This window comes from Cydia amplana, chromosome 18 (genome assembly GCF_948474715.1).
Source record: "Cydia amplana chromosome 18, ilCydAmpl1.1, whole genome shotgun sequence".
Taxonomy (NCBI): domain Eukaryota; kingdom Metazoa; phylum Arthropoda; class Insecta; order Lepidoptera; family Tortricidae; genus Cydia; species Cydia amplana.
In genome coordinates, this window is record NC_086086.1 from 12,019,589 (window position 1) to 12,043,495 (window position 23,907).

Consider the following 23,907-nt stretch of genomic DNA (forward strand, 5'->3'; position numbering starts at 1 on the left):
ATAATCATCATATTAGATTAGCTGGAACGCATCTACAGTGAAACCTGGATAATTGCAATCTCAAGGGACCGGCAATTTTTTGTCATTAACCAGGTTTTTCAATTAAGGAGGTCGTGCCAATTAACGAGGTTCAAAAAATAGTTGTGTCAATTATAGAGGTTCTCATTAATAGAGGTTGCGTTCTGACAAATTGTTTTTATGGAGGTGCAAATAAGAATTGAAAGAAGATTTACAAGCTTACATTCTGGGTAGAAACCCAGACCAGAAGGTCTATATAATAAATAAATAAATAAAATTTACATATATGGTTTTATGGACATTTTTACAATAGAAGACCACACGTTGGTTGACAGCTTGGAAACATTCTAACGACATCATTTTGGCTGGATTACTCTGTTGCTGGACACCAGCGTCCCAGATACCACTGGAGCGACGAAGCCCTAAAAGCCTTGTCCTCCTTCGGAGTACCCAACTGGCATGAAGTGGCGCAGAATAGGGCAGAGTGGCATTCTCTTGTGATCAGATTGTCTTCGAGTTACTGAGCCAGTGAAGTAAGTATTAAGTACGGGCTCATTTAAACGGTGCGAGAACTCACATGCGAGTTTCATTGCATTGCGGTATTTGATCGGTCGGCTGAATCGTCGTAACCTCAATAGTCCGCAATGTAACTAACATCACATGCGAGTTCGCGCGCCGTCTAAATAAGCCCTACATCTGTTACTTAGCCAAGCTGAGCCAAGGGCGCTTACAATGACTCGCCCTGTGCACATCCAACAGAAAAATAGCCCGGTTCCATTGTAAGGAAAATTCTTTTCCCCGGTTTTTTTAAGTTTTTCAAAGTATGGAAGAATATAATATCCTGGTGATCTTGATAAATGAGAATAAGAATCGTACTTACTTGATGTAGGTATGTCAATTTATACGGAGCACGGCATAAAATAAATATTCAAACGCCGACGGAACGAAATTCATACTCGGCCAACCAAATGTAAATAGGTATATTTTCCACATCCAACAGTGTCCCAACCACCGCAATCCAAAAAAACTATTCAAAGTTTCGTCCAAGAGCTAACAAAAGTTTGCATTTGACAGTTTCTAAACTACGACTTTTCAAAGTTATTAGACAGGCGCTATCAAAGTTTTGCCAACTGAATTTTTGGTCTCCACTGAATGATATCATTTATAACACATTCACTTTACCATTTTATTTAAAGAAATTACTTTAGTATGTTGGTATGTAGAGGGTGTATATGCAATCGACACTGGCTTGACACATTTAATTTGAATACAGAAGCTCAAGTTTGAATGATGTTTAATTCAAACTTGAGAATGTCACTTACTCTACTTCCAAACGCCGTCATGTAATGTTGTGTTTATAAATTAAATAATAAATAATGTATTGACAAACTAAAGTGCCTTCCAGTATTTATAATAAACCTCCAAAGACCTCCTGCAACCAATTAAGAGGTTATGGAGCCCACAAGATAAAGTAAAATAAGTAATTTTAGTGTTTCAGGAAAACGATTCAGCTTTCGTACACAAATATTTCAGAAGATAAGCCTAGCAACGGAGTTGTTTACAAAATAAGGCTAGCAACCAGTTTGACGTTTCAGTAAACCGTACGTAATTTTAAATGATGGAGAATTCGGACTGCCTAAATAAATTGAATTTAAATTCCTCCTATCCTACGTGGCGTAAATTAGCAAAATTATTTCTGGACGCCAAGGGAGTTGGAGAAGACAGCGAAGATAAAGGTAAAGCCGCAAAGGCTAAATATTTTATTTTAAAATCAATAGATGAGAATATCTTACATTATGTTATTAATTGCTCAACTACAAAGGATATCTTCGATAAGTTAGATGTTGTCTTTAATTACAAAGTGGAAAAAGACAGCCACCTAAAAGTAATTGAATTCTACAACTATAAATTCAGCGGAGATATACTTCAGGATATTAGCAAACTTCAAAATATGTGTTTCGAACTACAGTCTACCACAAATAAAATAAATGATGACATGCTTATACAAAAGATTTTAACAATCTTACCAGCTAATTTAAATTTCTTTAGAACTGTATGGGAGGTAACTCCAAAATCTGATCAAACCATACATACTCTCATTGAACGTATTCAAAAAGAACTTAAGCTATTTGATAGTAGTCCTTCAGAAATACTTCCACAAACAGAAGAGGCCATGAAAAGTAATGAAAAAAAGTGCTTTAACTGTAATCAACCAGGTCATATTGCGAGATTCTGCTTTAATAAAAAGTGCACCATTTGCAATAAAAGTGGACACACTTCCAGTGAATGTTTTTCTACAAAAATATGCAGGAAATGTAATAGGAAGGGACACATTGAAAGGTTTTGCCGTACGTTCAGCCTGGTGAGTGAACAAATAAAACACACGACTAGTACTAGAGCTATAATTGATTCAGGTGCTTCTTCCCACATGTTTTACAATAATGATATCATAAATTCCACAGAAAATATAAATGTAGATATAAGATGTGCCAATGCAGAGAACCTCGTCGCTCAAGCAATAGGTACAGTCAACACAAATGGTTTTGAACTGGAAGATGTACTATATGTTCCTGCAATTTCTAGAAACCTGATATCTGTAAGTTCAATCACTGATCACGGTGCATCTGTACTCTTCGCTGGAAATAAGGTATCTGTAAAGAAACATAATAATATTATTCTTACTGGTTATAAAACTAGAAACGGTCTCTATGAAACAGAATTTTCTGCAAATATCGTTCGAGAGGTATTGTTCTCCGAGAATGTCGATATCTGGCATCGCCGGCTCGGTCACGTATCGGATGTGCCGCGTCTAGCTAAATTGGTAAACGGTATTAAAATTGGGGGGGCAAATCAAGAACATTTTTGCGAAATATGTGTCAAAGCGAAAATGACTAGAAAACCTTTCAAAAACAATAGAATTCAAGCTAAATTCCCTTTGGAAATAATTCATACGGATGTTTGCGGTCCAATAGAAACTCCCACTTGGGATAACAAAAAATATTTTATTACTTTCCTAGATGACTTTACACATTTTTGTGTCGTTTATTTAATTACTTTTAAAAGTGAAGCCTTTGACAAAATAAAACAGTTTGTGACTTTAGCGGAAAATCATTTCAATTCAAAAGTGAAAAAAATAAGATGCGATAATGGACGCGAATACTCGAACAATAATCTAATGTCTTGGTGCAACTCTAAAGGAATAATTCTAGATCTAACAATACCCTACACGCCGCAACTGAATGGAAAAGCGGAGAGACTGAATAGAACCCTGTTAGAAAGAACTAGAGCATTAATATTCGATGGCCGTGTTCCAAACTATCTATGGGGCGAAGCACTTACAACTGCCAGCTTCCTAATAAATAGAAGCCCCACCGAAGGTAAAGACAAAACTCCAGCTGAGATGTGGTTTGGCTTCAAACCAAATGTATCGCATATAAGAAGATTTGGTTCAACAGCCTATTATAAAATAAACTCAGGTGTACGAAAGTTAGAAGTTAGATGTAATAAAGGAATTCTGACTGGCTATATCAGAAATGGTTACAAAATATGGGTGGATGAAACGAAAACAATTGTAAGAGCCAGGGATGTAAGAATAAATGAAGACGAGCAAGGTATATATCTAAATCAAGAAAATGATGAAAGCATTAGAGGTCTTTGGAAGATATTCGAAGAGAATGAAGAGACGGTTAGGGAAGGCACAACACGAAATAAAAAAGTTAATAGACAGGAAGAAAATCAAGGTGGTAGAGTCAACAATAATGAAGGTCGAGAAGGTGAAATGTTAAGAAAAAGAATGAGTAGTAGAAATATGGAGAGTGTTCGAGAAGGCGATATTCATTTGAGAAGATTGAGTAGTGAAACAAGTGAAGACGAAACAAATGAAGACGAAACAAATGAAGGTGAAACAATTGAAGGTGAAACAATTGAAGGTGGAACAATTGAAGGTGGAACAAATGAAGATGAAACAAATGAAGTAGAAACAAATGAATTCGAAACAAATGGCAATGAAACAAATAACAATGAAACAAATGAAGTTGAAATAAATGAAAGTGAAACAAACCGAGAAGTAGAAGAAGAAGAAAGTAATGAAGAATACTATGATGGAAATGAAGAACCTGTTGATACTGAACTAGTTGAAAATCGAGTTGAAAGTAATCGTAATCGAAATAATGATAGTGATAATAATGAAAATAGAAGAGTTCAGCCTGCCAGAGAACGTAGACTACCCGATAGATATAAAGATTATTTAATGAATTATGACACTGAAGCATCGATGTTGACCTACGAGGAGGCAATAGAATCAAAAGAAAAGGACAAATGGAAACAAGCTATAGAAGAAGAAATTAAATCACTTGAAGAAAATAAGACGTGGTCATTTGTGGATGAACAAGAAGCAAAAGGAAGGAAATTAGTTACTAGCAAGTGGATTTTTACTGTCAAGTCTGATGGTAGGTATAAAGCCAGACTAGTTGCAAGGGGCTTTCAACAAAAGTACAAAATAGATTATGATGAGACATATAGTCCGGTAGTCAATACTACTTCTTTAAGAATTCTATTATCAATTGCGGCAGCGAAAGGTCTAAAGATGAAGCAGTTTGATGTGAAAACGGCCTTTTTACATGGAGACTTGAAGGAATGTATATATATGAAGGTGCCTAAAGGCTACAATGACAAAGAAGGCAAAGTATGCAAACTAAACAAGAGCTTGTATGGTTTAAAACAAGCTCCACTAATGTGGAATATCAAGTTTACAGAGTTCTTAACAAAGATGGGTTTTAAACAAATGAAACTTGATCAATGCATCTTTGTCATGGAAGGTGAAAGGAAAATGATAATTACTGCAAGGATACTTGCAGTATATGTCGATGACGGATTAGTACTCGGAGAAAGAGAAGAAGATCTATTGCATATAATAGATACAATTCAAAAATCCTTCGAACTAAGAATTTTAGATGAAGTAACTAATTATATAGGTTTGGATATAAAGCAAGATAAGAAGGGGATTAAAATTTTTCAGAAGACATATAGTGAGAAAATCATTAAAAAATTTAATCTTGAAAATGCAAAAGAATGTAAATGCCCAACAATTATGATAGAAGAACATCCATCTGTTAAAGTTGATACAAAGTCTCATGAGCTTTACCGCGAGATGATAGGGTCATTGTTATATCTCTCGAATAAAACGCGACCAGACATTAGTTTTCACGTAGGTTATTGTTCGAGGCATCAAAATTCTCCAAATTTAAATGATTTAAACAATGCTAAAACAATTTTGCGATTCCTTAAAGGTTCAGCAGAAAAAGGGATTCACTTTAGTAAAGATGATAAAGTTCTCAGGGGTTATTGTGATTCGGATTTTGCGGGAGATCCAGACACTAGACGCAGCACTTCTGGTTTTGTGATTTGGCTGAATGGTGGACCAGTGGCATGGAGCTCAAGAAAACAATCAGTAGTCGCATTAAGCAGTACAGAAGCAGAATTTATAGCAGCAGCAGAATGTTGTAAGGAACTACTGTTCGTAAGGGATCTGATCTATGAGATAACCAAAGAAAAACTCGAAGTTGAGATGAGAGTGGATAATCAGTCTGCGATTTGGCTTATGAAGAAAGGAATCATGGGAAAAAGAAGCAAACATATAGACGTAAAATACTATTATCTAAAGGAGAAAATCGACGAGAATCAGATTACAGTAAAATACTGTCCAACTGGATCACAGCTGGCTGATATACTAACGAAAAGTTTACCAGCTGTAAAATTTGAAAAATGTCAACGAAGATTAGTGTTTTAGTGATAATGTGAGCTATTGAGTGTAGACAATGTAGTATAAGTGCGGGCTAAAGTGAACGTTAATAATTATTTCGAATAAATGTCGGGGTTTTTCTTTTATATTATATCGTAGTATGTAAGTTTTTTTTTTATAGGGTGTGTAAACTTTTATATTATAATACAGAAATATATACTTATTGAAAGAAAACTTGAGGATCAAGGATTCTAGAAACAAAGTGTATTCAAAATTGAGGGGGTGCTTAATAATGATTCACTTAAGGGGGTGTAAGTGTAGAAAGTGTAACTGAATCATTATTTAACCTCTTCCACCAAAAAAGAAGAAGAGTAACATTCCCTTTAATAGGTACATTTTACATCGTTTCTGATAAATATCCTTGAGTTTTTTGTTTCTAAGTCTGTATTTTAATATTTTATAATTGGTATTAGAATTGTTATTAGGTATAGATTATTAGTGATGTTGAAGAGTTGAGTCGGTGAATAAAGGTTTTATTTTATATAATATGATTAGTATGGAAGAATCGAGTGGGAGTATAAAGGAAATATAGAAGAGGATTATTGTTGATGAGTCGAGCAGGAGAATAAAGGATTTATTAAAGAGTGGAAGAATAAAACGTTTATTATAGATAATTTGTGGTGACGTATCGAGTGGAGGAATATTTGAGTACTTATCTTGTTGAATGAGAATTTACTGTAATGTATTTGTTGAATGGGGATTACATGTATGTAATATGTTGGAAATATACAGGGTGATGTAATATGTTGGAAATATACAGGGTGATGTAATATGTTGGAAATATACAGGGTGATGTAATATGAGGGAAATATACAGGATGTGTTATGTTTTTTTTTCTGGTTATTGTACTTATATGAAATTATTTATTGGAATATTGTCTTAACTAAAGAATAGCGCTGTAAATTAATGCTTCAAGCAGAGTCGATTGAGGGTGTCGCGAGTGCCAGGCACTGCGATGACGTTTAACAGCAATATTCACCGCTGGCAACCCTACCAGGGAGTAGTGTATCTATGGTGAGTAAACAAGCTTCATGGTCTATGGAAGTCTCTATGGTCATAATCTTCATTGTCTATGGAAGTCTCTATGGTCATCACTGTCTCCGTACACGTAGCTAATGAGATATCATACTTTGTCGCCATTCCGAGAGGAACAGTGAAGTGTGTTAGAGGTTATGTTCATCCTACGAAGCAGGGAACCACATGGGCTGGTCCCCCTAAAGCTGAGTATTCTCCACTTGTTTGTATTTGTTTTGCTCTCTATCCTGATCATGTAATGTGAACTCATAATGTAGCTAATTTGTTTCACTACTAGTTTCCTGACTCTTGATACCTAAGATCCTCCATGAGAATTACTTCTATAATGTTTGTCCCCGTAACTGGATAGATGTGACCACAACTTAGATAGGGTCGACGAGGAGATGGAGGAGGAGAATGGTTCAATATCGGCAGCCTGTAAAGGGGGCGCTAATGCCTGGAACAAGTCTGACGAGACATATCTATATGACGGCGGCCCGTGCGGCGTTCACGCCTTGACTATATCGGCGACCATTTGGTGGTGTTAACGCCTCGAATGTATCTTATCCGTAACGGCAACCACTTGTGGTGTTTAATGCCTTGAAGTCTAATCAGCGTGTATGATCTACGGGACATTACGGACTAACTGACCAAGTAACTTAGCAGAGTCTCCACGACATTACTGACCGACTGAATCTCTATTAGACGCATGTACCCACCATATCTTCATCATGCCAACTTGTATTAGTAGCTTCGTGAAACCCCAAAAGATATCCGAGATACTCAGTGATAACGGTGATGTCATAGATCACTTAAAACCCTTAGGTGGTGCGCTGGAACCCCGCAGGCGTGGCCTATCATGCGAGGAGCACGAGTTGTCCGAGGGCATAGACGTGGGAACCTCAAGGCTTATACTAGGAGATAAAGGTAAGATTCAAACATCTTTATCTCATACCATCGCGACGCCTTGTCAAGTCTCATTCACTCTACCACTGTAGTTACATAACATTCCCATAATGACAAAGGCGTGTCGCGACATGGTGGAATGATGCTGAGATGTATGAATCTATGCCTAAAACTCGTGATATGGGCCAAAAAATAGTCGATGTTGTTCTTCGAGCTTTCAGGAAATAGAAGAAATTTATTTCAGATACCAGGATCGCATTGATCAGAACGGGTGAATAACTGATAATGTGTTTGTTATTTAATGTCCATTTCAGATACGAGATTAGGTTAATACATAGTTCATAAGCTAAGTATTAATTTCTACTTAAGGTGTAAAAGAGAAACAACAAGAAACCGATTTAAACTTAATGACGAATTGCGAATATAATCAATCGATAAGCATTCGATTCGATCAATGAAGAGATCGAATGTTGTTTGACTCATTCGATTCATAATCATCGATACTGAAGAAATTTTAGAATGGCAACACAGAGCGACGACCGGAACAACCACGGAGTACAAAAAATATAATTAATTTCGGAAAAAGGGATATACTCAAGAAAATTGTCAAAAATAGCGTGGAAAATTTAATTATGTATTATTATTGAGTAAAATGGATGTGATAGTATTTAAGTTAGAATTACGTGGGTTTATGAGAAAGTAAACTGTAGAGCGCTTGGTTGGTCAATCGTTGGTATTATTTTCATCTTAAAATCATTTAACACAACCTAATATGTTAGAACACATTTATTTATTCGTCTTAATTAATTTAATGATTAATAAACTTGAATAGGTATAAAACCTAATAATCATTATATTTTCATATTTTATTCCATCTTTAAGTAAATTAAAAGAATAGACCGTTATGAGCTTTATTTTCATCAGTCTAAGGTTTATTTTACTACGACACAATTACGATTATTGGAAGCGGTTCAGTTTGTTGTGTTGGTATAATTGGTATTGTCAACTCAGCGAGCGCATAACATCACAGCGTGGGTAGCCATCTTCTTTTTTCGTTCAACTACGACTTCGAGAACTCGGTGACAAAGTTGATAATTATATTTTTGTTGCGGGGTAAGTTCTTTTAGTTATTTTAAAATAGGAAAATTTTTAGATTGTTCATTAGAGAATGCGAATCAAATAAAGATACCATGTAGACACCAGATATTTACGCGATTTCCCAATTAATGTTGACGCCATATATTATCCACGTTCCCTTTTCAAACTCTTTTGAGACTTCTAGTTAGAACTCGACCTGTTTGTGAGAAAACTTTCAAAATCTAGTTAAAGGGAGGGTCCCTCTCTCTGACTAACTTAGTTTTTAGCGTTGTTTGACAAAATATTCCGGTATCCATAGGCTAATAGCTGCCACCTAACCTACGTCCCACGGAGCCAGCGCGACGTCTGCCCGGTGTCATCTGAGGCGAGATTCATCTGTTTTACCGTAAGTACATGTTATCTACCTAAATTCATCTAGCGTTTGTTCATGAGAAGACCGAGAAGCTGCTGCATACCGGGACATGTGCCTGCTACACTATATGCCTTGCTTGGGGCTTATTTCGCCGCTAAATAAATATTATCTATACTTGATATGAGATTCACGAGCACTTTAGTGAAAGGAGTAATTCATTTTGAATATAATTGTGTGATATATTTGCTTAATTTACCTTCATTTGTTTAGAAACTAAAATTAATAATGCGTCCAACAAATTAATTACTTGATTAATTATATAAGTAAATTCTTATAAAATTAGTACTTCACTATATTTTTACTAAATATCATAATCAATTTAACTTTATAGTAAAATTCTAGCCATCATCGGAGCAACATTATTTTGATAGAGTAATAAATAATATTCCAGACTATCAGTAGTATATTCATATCATGATATAATATCTTATTTAGAAGTAAATTCAAAGATGTGCTCAAACAAATTAAATATGAACGGAAAGGAATTTCAACTTTAGTCCAGTAATTTCATCAAACGTTGAGATTTCTCTATATTGCCTGCCGCCTGGAGTTTTACAAATTTTAGAGAACTGCTTCTGCTATGTGTGATTAAATAAATATTTGTGTGTTGATTTTTTACAAAACCCATGCCCCATACCCTGTTTACCCATGCTTATAATTTGGTGAATGCTTTGTGTGTTAATTTACAGCGGTTATATGTGACAGTGTTTTTCAATATATACATGATGTAGGTTGTAGTAATTGAAGAACAATACAAACAAATAAAGTGAAACTTAAAATTAAAATAAAATATCAAACTTAAAACTAAATGATTACACTATGATTATCATTATGTGACATAAATACTTTGTTAGATATTTCTTGACTTTTGATTTTGTTAAAACACAGTGAACACACTTTGAAATTATAGATTTTCTTTGAGAGTTATTATACATCAATAGTTTATACACAAATTAAGCAATGAATAAATATTGCAAATTAGAGTCAGTGTTAATTCAGCATTACAAATTCATAAGAAAGTTAGCTAACTTTGTGGACAATATTATTGCCCGTAAGGCCAATCCTGAGATATACATCAATGACAAAATTAATTTTATTGGATGGAAGGTTTCTTTAGTGACATTTACAACATAAAGACACTTTCAATCTATGATTACTTAACTTCATTTATTTTGACACAAAATATACACAAATCATGATTAATAAGTTAGCCTTTTAATTTCCAAATAGACTTGGTGATGACTTAATGAATAATTATTAGAAAATTTGCTAGTATTTAAAACTTCCTTAGAATATTAGTTTCTTAATTTTCGAATAGGTACACATTCCACATTTGGGAACATTTAGTCCATTTTGCATTGATAACTAGGTTTGTTTACACAAAATAAACGAAACGATTATTGACCTACCAAGAGCTATCAGCATACGACCTCGACCAACTAACGTTGAACCCTTAGATCTAAGTAATTATATGAAGTGAAAGTTTGAGTTATGCTGGACACATACAAGGCTTATGGAATAACTTTAAATAATATATGCCTACGATGCTATACTACAAATAACCAAAGAATTCATGCTTTTTCTCGAATTATTTTCCCTGGGACATTGTACATTAAGCGGTGTGCAATGTGGTTCTACTATTTTGGTGTGTGTATATTACAGGTATCTACGTTACTAATCAACATGGAGGAAGGTTTGAAGACTGCACTTCGGTTTACTGCCAACCATTTAGAAAGTTTGTCTGTCAAGGCGAGGGAGATATTGAGTATCATACCTGGTTCCCCTACGGACGAGTTTCTTCTGGAAATAGAAATTGTCATCTCCAAGCTAGAGAGTAGCTTGAGTAGGATAAAGGCCGAAATGAACAACTATTTTAAGATGGCTAACCAGCCTGATGCCGACGAGATCTCCAGGGTTTCTACGATCCAGCTGGCAGCTGAAGAAGATTTATGTGAGCTCCAAGTGCGGATTAGAAGAGCTCGAGCCACATCAAAAGAAGCTACCATGCCGGTCTCGGGGAAGTTACCCAAATTGAATCTACCAGAGTACCACGGCGATATTCTAACCTGGCACCAGTTTTAGGATCAGTTCGTCTCCTTAGTTGATAGTAGAAGACTAAGTGATGTAGATAAATTCATGTATCTCAATTCTGCTGTTAAGGGAGAAGCCAAGAAGCTGATCGAAGGGCTAGGAACCACCAACAGGAACTACGCCATTGCTGTCAACACTTTGAAAGAAAGATATGGACGCGTGGAACTTGTTAAGGATGCACATTACTCTGCTTTAAGCAAGATCAAGCCTGCCGACAGTTCCACTAGCAGTTGCCGGAAGGTTTTGAACGAGATAGAGACTCATCTTAGAGTGTTAAGTTCCTTAGGCGAAGACGACACACACAGCTACCTTCGGTTTGTAATACTGGAAAAATTCCCCGAAGAAATAGTCTATGAGTTGAAGAAAAGAGTTCAGGATGACTCGGTACCCGAAATAAGGAAGGAGCTAGAGAAGCTGATATCCGCCAAGGAAGATGCTAGTCGATTTATGTCTCAGACAAGTGAAAGTACTTCAGGCAACTACACTACTGAGACACTGCACATCAGTGAAAGATTTAATAACCCTAGATTTGGAAGAGGAAGAAATAATTATAGATTTAAGAATAATGGTAATGGACAGCGAAACAATTATACTTCACTTTCAAGAGACCAGGGGCGGAAGAGGAAGTTTGAAAATAATCAAGAAAGAAAATTTTCAACGGAACCATCTGGAAAGAGGTTTAAGAAGTCATGCATCTTCTGTGAAGCAGAACATAACTCCCAAGATTGCAACAGATACACGACAATAAAAGGGAGAATGGATAGACTTAGGACTCGTTGTTTTAGATGTATAAGAAGGGGGCACCAGAGGCGAATGTGCAGAGAAAGGAAACCTTGCACGCACTGTGGAGACAGATACCATCACTTGCTTCTGTGCCCAAGGTTACTTCCAGAAAATAAGCAGATAAAGACAACGGAAGTACAGAAGAACAAAGCGGAAACATCTAAAAATGAACAGGAAAACAACGGAGCCTCCGGGCCTACCATTCCTTTGTGACTAGGCTTAGTGAACGATGTGCGACCCACCGTTATGCAAACAGCCATTATAGAGATAACTGCTGAAGGAAATAACAACAGGCATAAGGGTAGGGTAATGCTTGATGGAGGAAGCATGAGATCTTACATTACAAAGGACTTCGCAAAGAAACTCAACTTGGTAACCATAGAAGATAGTCATCTTACCATATTTGTTTTTGGTACCAATACACCTCAAGAAGTGGAAAGTCCCAAAGTCAAGATACAGATGGTGACACAAACCGGTGAAATTGTTTCAATTAATGTCAACGTCATCCCTGTGATTGCAAGAGGCGTTCCATACTTAGGACCTGACCTTAAATTATGGAATCCGGAATATAAGTTAGCTGATGATGGATCCTTCGGTGACCGGATAGACCTTTTAGTGGGTAACGACTACTATCTATCTCTGTTATTACCCGAGATAATAGAATTAAAGGAAGATCTTTTCATGATTAACACCAAGTTTGGATGGACTTTCGGTGGAAAACCAGAGATAGAAACAGATAATAACTTGGAAATCATCACCTATTGTCAGACTAACTTGGATATAGGAAGAAACAAACCTGACTTACCATTAGAAGGTGTAAACCTAAAGGAACTATGGGATCTTGAAACAATTGGCATCGTGGACTCTCCGAAAGAGAGCAGAGAGGAAGAAGCCTTACGTCATTTCAACGAGACGACCCGGTTTGAACATGGCAGATACCAAGTCTCGTGGCCATGGGTAGAATACCCTCCAGACTTGGATCCTAACTTCGGTTTGGCACTAGGACGACTTGTCAGTTTAATTAATCGTCTAGATGCTGACACATTGACTTCGTACGACGAATTAATTAAGGAACAAGAGAAATTAGGTATAATAGAAGTCGTACCGGAGGAAGAGGTTATTAGCCCTAGTCATCCCGTTCACTACCTACCACATCACTGTGTCAAACAGAAGAATAAGCCTCCGCGCATAGTATACGACGCGTCATCTAAAATCAAGGACAATAAGAGCTTAAACCAGTGTCTTTACTGTGGTCCCTTAATGCTGGAAGAGTTAACAGGAATATTGTTGAAGTTTAGATCACATAACATAGGTATTTGTGCAGATGTCGAGAAAGCATTTCTACAAATAGGTTTACAAGTTAAAGACCGTGACGTAACTAGATTCCTTTGGATCAAGGATCTAGATAAACCAATAGAAAATAACAATTTAATACATATGAGATTCTGTAGAGTCCCATTCGGTGTGATCAGCAGTCCGTTCTTACTGAACGCCACAATTAAATACCATTTATCTAGATCTAGTTTAGAAAGTATACAACGTGTTGCTCATGACATCTATGTAGATAATATGGTGACTGGAACAGATACTGTAGAAGAGGCTATAGACTTATATAGCGCAACAAAACAAGAGTTTCAACGAATGTCAATGAACTTGAGGGAGTGGAGCTCCAACTCACGTGACTTCATAGAACAGGTTCCAGACAGCTGTCAAGATAGAATAGTTAAAGTACTCGGACTGGACTGGAACTTAGAATCAGATACACTTCACTTGCGACTAAAGGAACGTGAGTATCCTAGCACAAAGAGAGGAGTTCTACAATGCATCGCGTCAGTGTACGACCCTTGTGGGTACGCAGCACCCTCTACACTATCAGCGAAGCTTCTTCTACAGGATTTGTGGAAACTTAAATCAAAATGGGATAACCCTTTAACTGGAGATGAAGCGAAGAGATGGATTGACATACAGAAAGAACTTAAGAACTTAAAGGACATCTGTGTTCCCCGGTGCTGTGTAGAGAACCTTCGGCAGAAGAGCTACTCCATCCATTGCTTCACAGATGCTTCTACTAAAGCATATGCAGCGGTTGTCTACATAGTGCAGGGCAACCAGAGAAACTTCGTAATAGGAAAGTCAAGACTGATACCTATTAAGGATCAAGATGATTTGAAGATCCCGAAATTAGAGCTTATCGCATCTCTTATAGGTCATCGTTTAATCCAGTACGTTAAGAAGTCACTACAAGGCGAAATAACTGAACAAATCCTCTGGACGGACAGTCAGATTGTAATCGGTTGGTACTACTCAGATAAACTTCTAACACCGTTCGTATCAAGAAGAATACAAGAAATGAAGAAAAATAAAGAACTGAAAGTACGATATGTTCCAACGGATTTAAACCCAGCGGACGTGGCTACCAGGCACACACAGCCAAAGGAGGAACTGGAGAAATGGTTGACAGGACCCGAGTTCTTATCGAAAGACCCAGTAGAATGGCCTGTCAGTCCGTCAAGTAACACTTCTCTTTTGGTTGGGGAGGGTCTGTCGAGCATTCCAATGGAAATAGAACTTGACGACAGAGAGATACAGGTTGAAGCTGGTAGTTTAAGTATTGGATCTGAAGAAACAACACATAGAGAGGACAGCTCAGGAACTGGACCTAAAGTAGGGACGCACGAAGACATCGGAATCGTATATACTAAGGTTTCCGAGATCAAAGAAGTCCAAGCTAAGTACTTTCCCGAAGAACTATCAGGAAAAGAAGTCTCTTTTCCTGATTATTCTTAAGCTTTTTAAGCTAGTCAGCTTAAAAAGAAATCTAGGTCTTTTTATAGATGAAGATGGAATACTGAGAAGCAAGGGGCGATTCCAATACGCTAATTGGACGTATGACAAACGATATCCAATCTTACTACCTCCTAAGAGTACATATACAGATAATATCATTATGAGAACTCATAATGATAATTATCACGTCGGAGCCGCCCACACTCTTAGTATAATTCGTCAGAACTTCTGGATACCACAAGGGAAGAAGCGAGTTCTTAATGTCATAAATAAATGTAGTCAATGTATCAAACAACGGGGTGGACCGTTTAAACTACCGCCTACACCGGCTTTACCTCCTGAAAGGGTCAACTACACGGAACCTTTTACTTTTACAGGGATAGATTATCTAGGCCCGATACTAGTTAAAACCCAATCAGGAACGAAGAAGAGATGGATTTGCCTATTTACCTGTCTTGCCGTACGCGCCATACATCTGGAAGTAGTGAGAGATTTGACAGCAGAAGAAGGACTTCTCGCATTAAGAAGATTCATAGCTACTAGGAACGTACCCACAGTAGTAACATCTGACAATGCCACTAATTTTAAATTAATATCCGAAGTTATGACACGACCTTATTGTATAGAAAAGAAGATTAAGTGGCGTTTCATCCCTCAATTAGCACCATGGTTCGGGGGCTTCTATGAGAGACTTGTGGGTATGGTCAAAGTCTGCATGAGAACGACTCTTCAGAAACATCTTCTTACGGATAATCAACTAAGTACCGTAGTCAAGGAAATTGAAGCTGTTGTCAATACGCGACCGCTAACATATGTCGACGAAGATGTAGAACATATACTTAGGCCGTCTGATTTCATAGCCATGGGAAGAACCATAATAACAGACACCGGGAGTGATGAATCCTTACCTCTAGAAACACAGACAAAGAGTGATCTAGTACAAAGCTGGAAGAGAGGTATCAGCATATTGGAAGAGTTTAAAAGAATGTTCATAGATCGGTACCTTTTGAGCCTGAGAGAAAGGTATTCACACTCTCCTAAACAACCTAGGTGCACATCCAAGCTTGAACCATCGGAGGGCCAAGTAGTACAAATAAAGGCAGATAACAAGAATAGACAAGACTGGAAAGTAGGGAAAATTATATCTCTTGAAAAGGGAAGCGACAATTTGTGTCGTGTTGCCTGCGTTAAAGTAGGGAATAAAGTGTATACTCGTTCTTTAGCACAATTGTATCCATTAGAAGTAGAAGATGTGACAAGCGAAGAAGCTGCTGCATCAACGGTGAATAAAGAAGACTCAAGAGTTCTTGAAGATTCACAAATTTTAGATATCGACCTCGAAGTCGATAATTTGGGCGACATGCCTTTTAATGATGAAGGGGATAAGGAAAGTTTATATGATACGGAAGGTATTAGTGAAGAGTGTACTCTACAGAGAGTCACTTCGCCTAATAATATTGAGACAGACAATGGATCAAATGCTGATGATGACACTGGCGCATCTCCACGACCGCGGCAGCAAAGGGATGCCGCCGCCAAGGCCCGAGAGAAGATCCGGCAGTGGACGCGATCCCTATCTTCTCTTCTGCTCGCCGTTGGGAGTGTCGCGAGTGCCAGGCACTGCGATGACGTTTAACAGCAATATTCACCGCTGGCAACCCTACCAGGGAGTAGTGTATCTATGGTGAGTAAACAAGCTTCATGGTCTATGGAAGTCTCTATGGTCATAATCTTCATTGTCTATGGAAGTCTCTATGGTCATCACTGTCTCCGTACACGTAGCTAATGAGATATCATACTTTGTCGCCATTCCGAGAGGAACAGTGAAGTGTGTTAGAGGTTATGTTCATCCTACGAAGCAGGGAACCACATGGGCTGGTCCCCCTAAAGCTGAGTATTCTCCACTTGTTTGTATTTGTTTTGCTCTCTATCCTGATCATGTAATGTGAACTCATAATGTAGCTAATTTGTTTCACTACTAGTTTCCTGACTCTTGATACCTAAGATCCTCCATGAGAATTACTTCTATAATGTTTGTCCCCGTAACTGGATAGATGTGACCACAACTTAGATAGGGTCGACGAGGAGATGGAGGAGGAGAATGGTTCAATATCGGCAGCCTGTAAAGGGGGCGCTAATGCCTGGAACAAGTCTGACGAGACATATCTATATGACGGCGGCCCGTGCGGCGTTCACGCCTTGACTATATCGGCGACCATTTGGTGGTGTTAACGCCTCGAATGTATCTTATCCGTAACGGCAACCACTTGTGGTGTTTAATGCCTTGAAGTCTAATCAGCGTGTATGATCTACGGGACATTACGGACTAACTGACCAAGTAACTTAGCAGAGTCTCCACGACATTACTGACCGACTGAATCTCTATTAGACGCATGTACCCACCATATCTTCATCATGCCAACTTGTATTAGTAGCTTCGTGAAACCCCAAAAGATATCCGAGATACTCAGTGATAACGGTGATGTCATAGATCACTTAAAACCCTTAGGTGGTGCGCTGGAACCCCGCAGGCGTGGCCTATCATGCGAGGAGCACGAGTTGTCCGAGGGCATAGACGTGGGAACCTCAAGGCTTATACTAGGAGATAAAGGTAAGATTCAAACATCTTTATCTCATACCATCGCGACGCCTTGTCAAGTCTCATTCACTCTACCACTGTAGTTACATAACATTCCCATAATGACAAAGGCGTGTCGCGACAGAGGGGGTGTGTTGGTATGTAGAGGGTGTATATGCAATCGACACTGGCTTGACACATTTAATTTGAATACAGAAGCTCAAGTTTGAATGATGTTTAATTCAAACTTGAGAATGTCACTTACTCTACTTCCAAACGCCGTCATGTAATGTTGTGTTTATAAATTAAATAATAAATAATGTATTGACAAACTAAAGTGCCTTCCAGTATTTATAATAAACCTCCAAAGACCTCCTGCAACCAATTAAGATAGTACATAATCTTATAGACACACACTTTTTATTGACACTTATGTTTTAAACAAATTATTAAACTAGAATAGGACTGACGTGAATCTTCGGATTGAGCTACAATTTCTTGTTACAATTATTTTTTTGATTTGACGAATTTAACTTGTTCAATTACTAACCTGCTGTGACTACCAGACTAGTAAATATTTAATTAGTTCCATAACCAGTCTAAAACAAGCTCATTCTACTGAGCTTTTATGGATTTTAAATCATAATAGAAACATTCTAAATCTTTGTTTATTAATTAGTGTGATGACCGATGTGAGGTGTGAGTAGGTACTATTATAAATACGTAAATGAATTTCCTATAAATAAATGTATAAAATTAATCTATTTTATAAATTTATCTATAGGTAACATTCACCATCACCGCTTGGCTACTGGTTTAATTATGATCAACAAATTAAAAATAAAGCATTTTTTAACTTTGGTTAGTCGATACAACATCTCCGGTAAGGGGCCCACTGATTAACAGTCCGCCGGACGGTATCGGCCGGCCAGTTGTTCGGAACTGTCAACTTTTTGTTCTAACTGACAGGCCGATACCGTCCGGCGGACTGTTAATCAGTGGGCCCCTTTAAGTAAGTACCTACGTTTGTTCAAAAGATTTGTTCGAAGTTCGAAGACGTACTCCGTTAAAAATAATAACGCAGAAACAAGTGGTAATAAGATAATCTAAATGGATAACACAATTTTCAAGAAAGTAATACCTTTACTTAAGGATAAGTTATTGTAAGAAATTATTTAAAAGGACATTTTCTTTACTCTCCCTTTCTCCTTTTATTCGCTAAGAAATGAGGCTAGGCATAATCGATGCGTTTAATTTCTTTGATTGCTTTCCTGAGGATTGTTACTTCCAAATTTTACAGAGTAGCCGTCTCAAATAACCAATTTTGTTGTGATCTTTACTTTCATAACAATTTGACGTAGTCTAAGATCTCATTTATTCTGGTTTTGCTAAATGATAGGAATAGCCAATAACGTCTCAGATTGAGAGTAATAAATGAACTTTTCACATTTTGCTGATAGGGACGTCAAATTACTTAAAAATTTAATTGTTTCAAAATTAAAAAACGATAACGATTTATTTATTTATTTTCCTGTTTATTGCTTCGATTTCAATCCTGCTCAGGACTTTTATCACCTTTTGATATTTGATCTTTTGTACCATTGGTTTATTTTAATATTAAAAGATGGAGCAATATTAAAACTGTTTTATGGTGCTTTTTTTACACCTGTATCGTGAGCTTTGCGCCGTATCTAGAGTCTGTTCGGAAAGAGAGTCGTGGAATGTATCGGGCCCCATACATTCCACGACTCTTCTCTTTCTGCACAGTCTATACTAGGGTTGGTGAGTAACTAGTGTTGAATGCGAGAAGAATATAGATCTTATGATTGTGCACCTGAAACAAAACAACAAGCCATGAAAATAATGTATTAGGTACGATTTTTTAGGGTTCCGTACCTCAAAAGGAAAAACCTTATTAGGATCACTCGTGCGTCTGTCTGTCTATCTGCGGCAGCGGATTCAAAATACTAGAGTAGGTATTATACTTACCAATAAACACTAGTGTCTACTAACTGAATAGCTATTTAAATGGAAATTAACGAAATTTTACTGATGATCGTGCTTAATGAACATACGTTAAGTTAATCATGAAGTATGTTCTTTCTCTAAATTCGTGGTAAATAAATACAATTGTCCCCAACATACAAAAGTGAAGTCAAAAAAATAAATAGTTCAAACAGAAAATATTCCTTCATGGAAAACGTTTTACGAACCGTAAATTGCGGTTGCAATTTAGTTTCCCGATCTGGAAAATTGGCGTAGCGTTGTTATGCAGCGGGCGCGACTCTGCAACTAACAGTTTAATTCTCATTGTTTGAGTAAGCAAGGGCATGATTGGTTCTTGGGTGAACCAGTGTGGTATGATCTTTGGATCTCTTTTTCTTCTTTATCCCATTATTATAAAAAAAATACGAGAGATTTTTTTACATCCACTATTTATCTGGCAAACGCTACTGTTTACAAAGGGTTCTCTAACTACAATTACAATTAGAATTACAATTACAACTACAATATACAACAACACAACACAACAATTAGTTAGAGAACCCTTTGTAAACAACAGTAGCGTTTGCCAGATAGTGCAGGTAAGACATACACGCCTGTACTTGATTTCGCATGCACCAATCGGCATGAGCCAAAATAAAATGAAAACCGTATTAATTTTTAAGGCCCCGCACGTTCCCGTTCTTATCTCACTCTTACTGCGTAAGGCGAGATGGATGTGAGTGCCAGGAATCGCGTAGGTACGTCATATTTTTAGTTTTTGTGCAAAATTGTTACAAATTTTTAAGGTGCTTTTTATTATATTAGACCTCCTGATTTTTTTCTATGGACCGAAACTAAAAAAAATTGGATTTTGGCAACCGTATTCTGATCTAAAAAAGCGATAGGGTTTTATAATAACTCCGCTCTTTGAACCTATGGCACCTTAAGCCTAAATCGGGTTCAAGATCTCTAAACTGGTTTGCTCGAGCGATCAACTCGCTGGTGCTGACTAGAATGACAGTCCTGTAATCTAATAAAAATGCAGTCTTTGAATCTTAATTCCACATAAACATTCTATGATTGCACGTAACAAGATAAAGTGCTGGAATGTTCTCTAGTTTCGTTTCAATGCAGAAATGCACGAAGAAATTGGCACTGGTCCAAAACTGACGTTAGGAAATAGTAGCGGATAATTTGTGTGGTACAGGAAATTGAAAACTAAAATTTGCTGTGTTAGCTTGTATTGAAATTAGATTCTGCTTTCGTGGAGTTCAAATATACCTACTTATATCTTTTATGACGATAATTTTTTAGTGTTCCCTGACAAATTTGGGTACCTGAATTATTATTTTTCCTTACTAACGACTTGCCTACATTATTTAAAAAAATAAGCAAACCTCTGTTGAAGTCTGTCTGTTTCTCGTGTAATTGTCTAATAAAAACATTTAATCTAATCTCTCAACCAAAGTCTAGTTTGGAGACATGATGCAAATTATATTTCGTCAACCATTCCATCTCCTCTCTTTTCTTCTCTTCTCCGAATATTAATATTTATATTGTACGTTCACTACTGAACACTTACAATAATATACCTTTCATGCTTAAATATACCTAACACAATTTAATTTAAAACGCGCCGGGTTCTGTCGAACGCTTTTTTTTTCAAACCGAATGCGTTTGGCTTACCGCAATTTTTGAACCGTGACTAAACTTGACCAAGGCTTGACTCGTGGGCATTGGCAGTTGGATTTTACTTTGTTTTTTGCAATGTTTGATCCAGAAAAGTTATGCAAGCAAAAACTGTAAAAAAGAGTCAGCTATAGTTTTAGGTGTATAAACTCCTTTTTTGAGGTTAGTTGGTTAAAATTCAAGTTATATCATCCAAGATAGGTATTAAATGAAAACGAATGGATTGATACCTCAGCTACCTACCTTCTTACTTCGTTTCAGTTATAAATACATATTATTATTTATCAGCCACATTAATTACTTACTGTGTAATATACAGTAATTAAATACTGTCTTTTATATAATTTTGCACATGTATAACATTTGTTGCCATCTAAATACCGACAACAACCATTGTTGAACTTACAACAGCAATAGTTACTAAGCGGGCGAGGTGTTCAAAATGATCTTGACGCGACTTTATTGTTAAGAGAATATCAAAAGCGCGTCAATGTAATTTTGAACCAGGGGTCGGAAACCGGTATTTCTCCATACAAAAATACCGGTATTATTACGTTCTTTTTCGTTCTTTGGTTTATTATTTAATTATTAATAGGGCAATCTAATAATACAAAGTTGTTACCTAAATACATGATTCAGTTCTACGTAAAGAGCATAATATTATTAAAAATATTAGGCCATTTCGGGGTTTTGTAAAAATACCGGTTCCGAGCCCTGTATTGAACACCTCGCCCGCTTAGCAACTTCTGCTGCTGACTGTACTTAGAGTAACAATGCACTTATAATACAATAGCTTGCCGTTTAGAACAAGCTGTACAAGTGCACCGTTCGAGCTTGCATTATACCTTTTGCGTAATGGTTTGCGAACACAATAAATAAGTGGAAATACTAAGGGAAACCGGCTGTGGTTCTTAAAAATTAAAATGAAAATATTTATTTCAGATACCGGGTACCCATATTTTTGTCTACAAGACTATATTAAAGTAGGTAACAAAGAAAAATTTAACTATAAAAATAAATGTTAATGTTAGTAGAATATACATATAATGCTCATTGGAAATTTAATCAGTTATAGTATAATTTATCCGTTTTCAATCATTAATTAACATTTTTTTAAAGTTACACTTATTTATGATCCAGTAATTATTATTTTTTAATTTACCGAGCAGCAACGTACCTACTTACTGCAAACATTAAAAAATATAAGATGATATGACATTGCGAGATACGAGCTTTTTACAGTAACTGCCAACAAGCGTTGACAGTTGCTTTAAAAAGCTCATATCCCGTAACTTGTGTGGTGTATTACATTGCGGGCCGAATTATTTAATATGGTAAAAAAAATATTGTACTATTAAGCAAAATCCATCAATCTATATCTTCTTAGGTCCTACGCTAACCACTGTATATATATTCGCACGTACCTATTGGATTTACACACTGTATACTAATCTATGACAGAAAATATTTACTCTGATAATAAACAAGTGACAAAAATATAACTGGAAACGGTTGGCCAACGCCAATACCCAGAGGACTCATGTAGGTATTTTTATCACTAAAATATGGCTTAGGCTTTTGCCAGCTTTTGAAATCCGAAATCGTTTTGTATATTTTTTTTGTTTTAAAATGTTTTGCAAAAAATAAATACCGCGTCAGAATAGCGTGCTCTATTTTTAAGACAAAGCAAAAGCGTATTTTTGTTACACTTACGAGCATAGTTTTCATATTAGAGAAATCGTTATAGAATTAAACCAAGATAAGTCTGCAACGATTTTGATAGCGCACGCAATGCAAGTGTTATTTACACGTCATCATTTCATAGACATTTGACGTTTAAAATAACACGTGCAGGCGTGTGCTATCACAATCGTTGCAGACTTATCTTGGTCTAACTTTATAAATCTTCTGACCTTGACACCGACACAATTGTCCCGATGGCGATGCAAAGATGCCATCAGGTATTTTTTTTAAACGGATCCATATAACAATATCAAAAAATAATAGACTTAAAAATCAGAATATCACTCATTCTCATTAACAGGACAAGTAAAAATCCTGGGTAAAAAGTACCATATCATGTTCGAGAAATAAAACAGAGTATTCCTCTGTGGCGCGGCATAAAGGCAGGTCAAAACGAAGCCTCATAGATACGCGTTTCGAAATTGTGACATATATTTCCTGTGGCTCGTTATTCGGAGACACAGACAAGACATCCTCTAGACTGAGCATAGTAACGCTACCCCCTCTGCCACTATATACGGTAGTTTTACTCCATCTTCGAGTCAAAGTGTCAGAATCCCGTGCCGTGATTGGTCCGTGTCTTTGAACGGACCAATCACGGCACGGGATTCCCTCACCTCGTCCCCCCGCACCCCCGTATTTTTGGCAGTATCGGTTTCATGAAATAATTGCTCTAAACTCCGTCTAGAGGATTCCTAGTCTATGTTCGGAGATCGTTGGCCACAAATTTCTATTTTACATTAGATAGATCATACTTTACAACCTGTTATTTAAATCGCAATGTTTGTATGTACAGCATGTAGGTATGTTTGGGGAAAATCTTGTAAGCTAAATTAGAGCCTTTCCCATTATTCGATTGGCTGACAATATACATACCTAGAAACATGTATATTGGATGACAATGCAATATTATGGTACCATCGAGCTGATCTAATGGACACAGGAGGTGGCTGTATGAACTGTGATGATAAAATATTATTTTTTGATAAAATACTTAACATC

At 36.8% G+C, this 23,907-nt stretch overlaps 2 protein-coding genes across 2 annotated transcripts; both read left to right on the forward strand.

The window, feature by feature from the left end:
* Window positions 1-11,384: 11,384 nt before the first annotated feature.
* On the forward strand, window positions 11,385-12,335 carry LOC134656616 (uncharacterized). The gene has a single exon (XM_063512171.1). The coding sequence runs from the start codon at window positions 11,385-11,387 to the stop codon at window positions 12,333-12,335; it is 951 nt and encodes a 316-aa protein (XP_063368241.1).
* A 96-nt stretch (window positions 12,336-12,431) lies between these two features.
* Window positions 12,432-14,909, forward strand: LOC134656617 (uncharacterized). Its single transcript, XM_063512172.1, has one exon. It carries the CDS (start codon window positions 12,432-12,434, stop codon window positions 14,907-14,909), a length of 2,478 nt encoding a protein of 825 aa, XP_063368242.1.
* Window positions 14,910-23,907: the final 8,998 nt, after the last annotated feature.

What these genes read in the sequence shown, in the direction of transcription:
- LOC134656616 (XM_063512171.1), top strand. Translation starts at nt 11,385, where the DNA reads ATGTATCTCAATTCTGCTGTTAAGGGAGAAGCCAAGAAGCTGATCGAA.
- LOC134656617 (XM_063512172.1), top strand. Translation starts at nt 12,432, where the DNA reads ATGCTTGATGGAGGAAGCATGAGATCTTACATTACAAAGGACTTCGCA.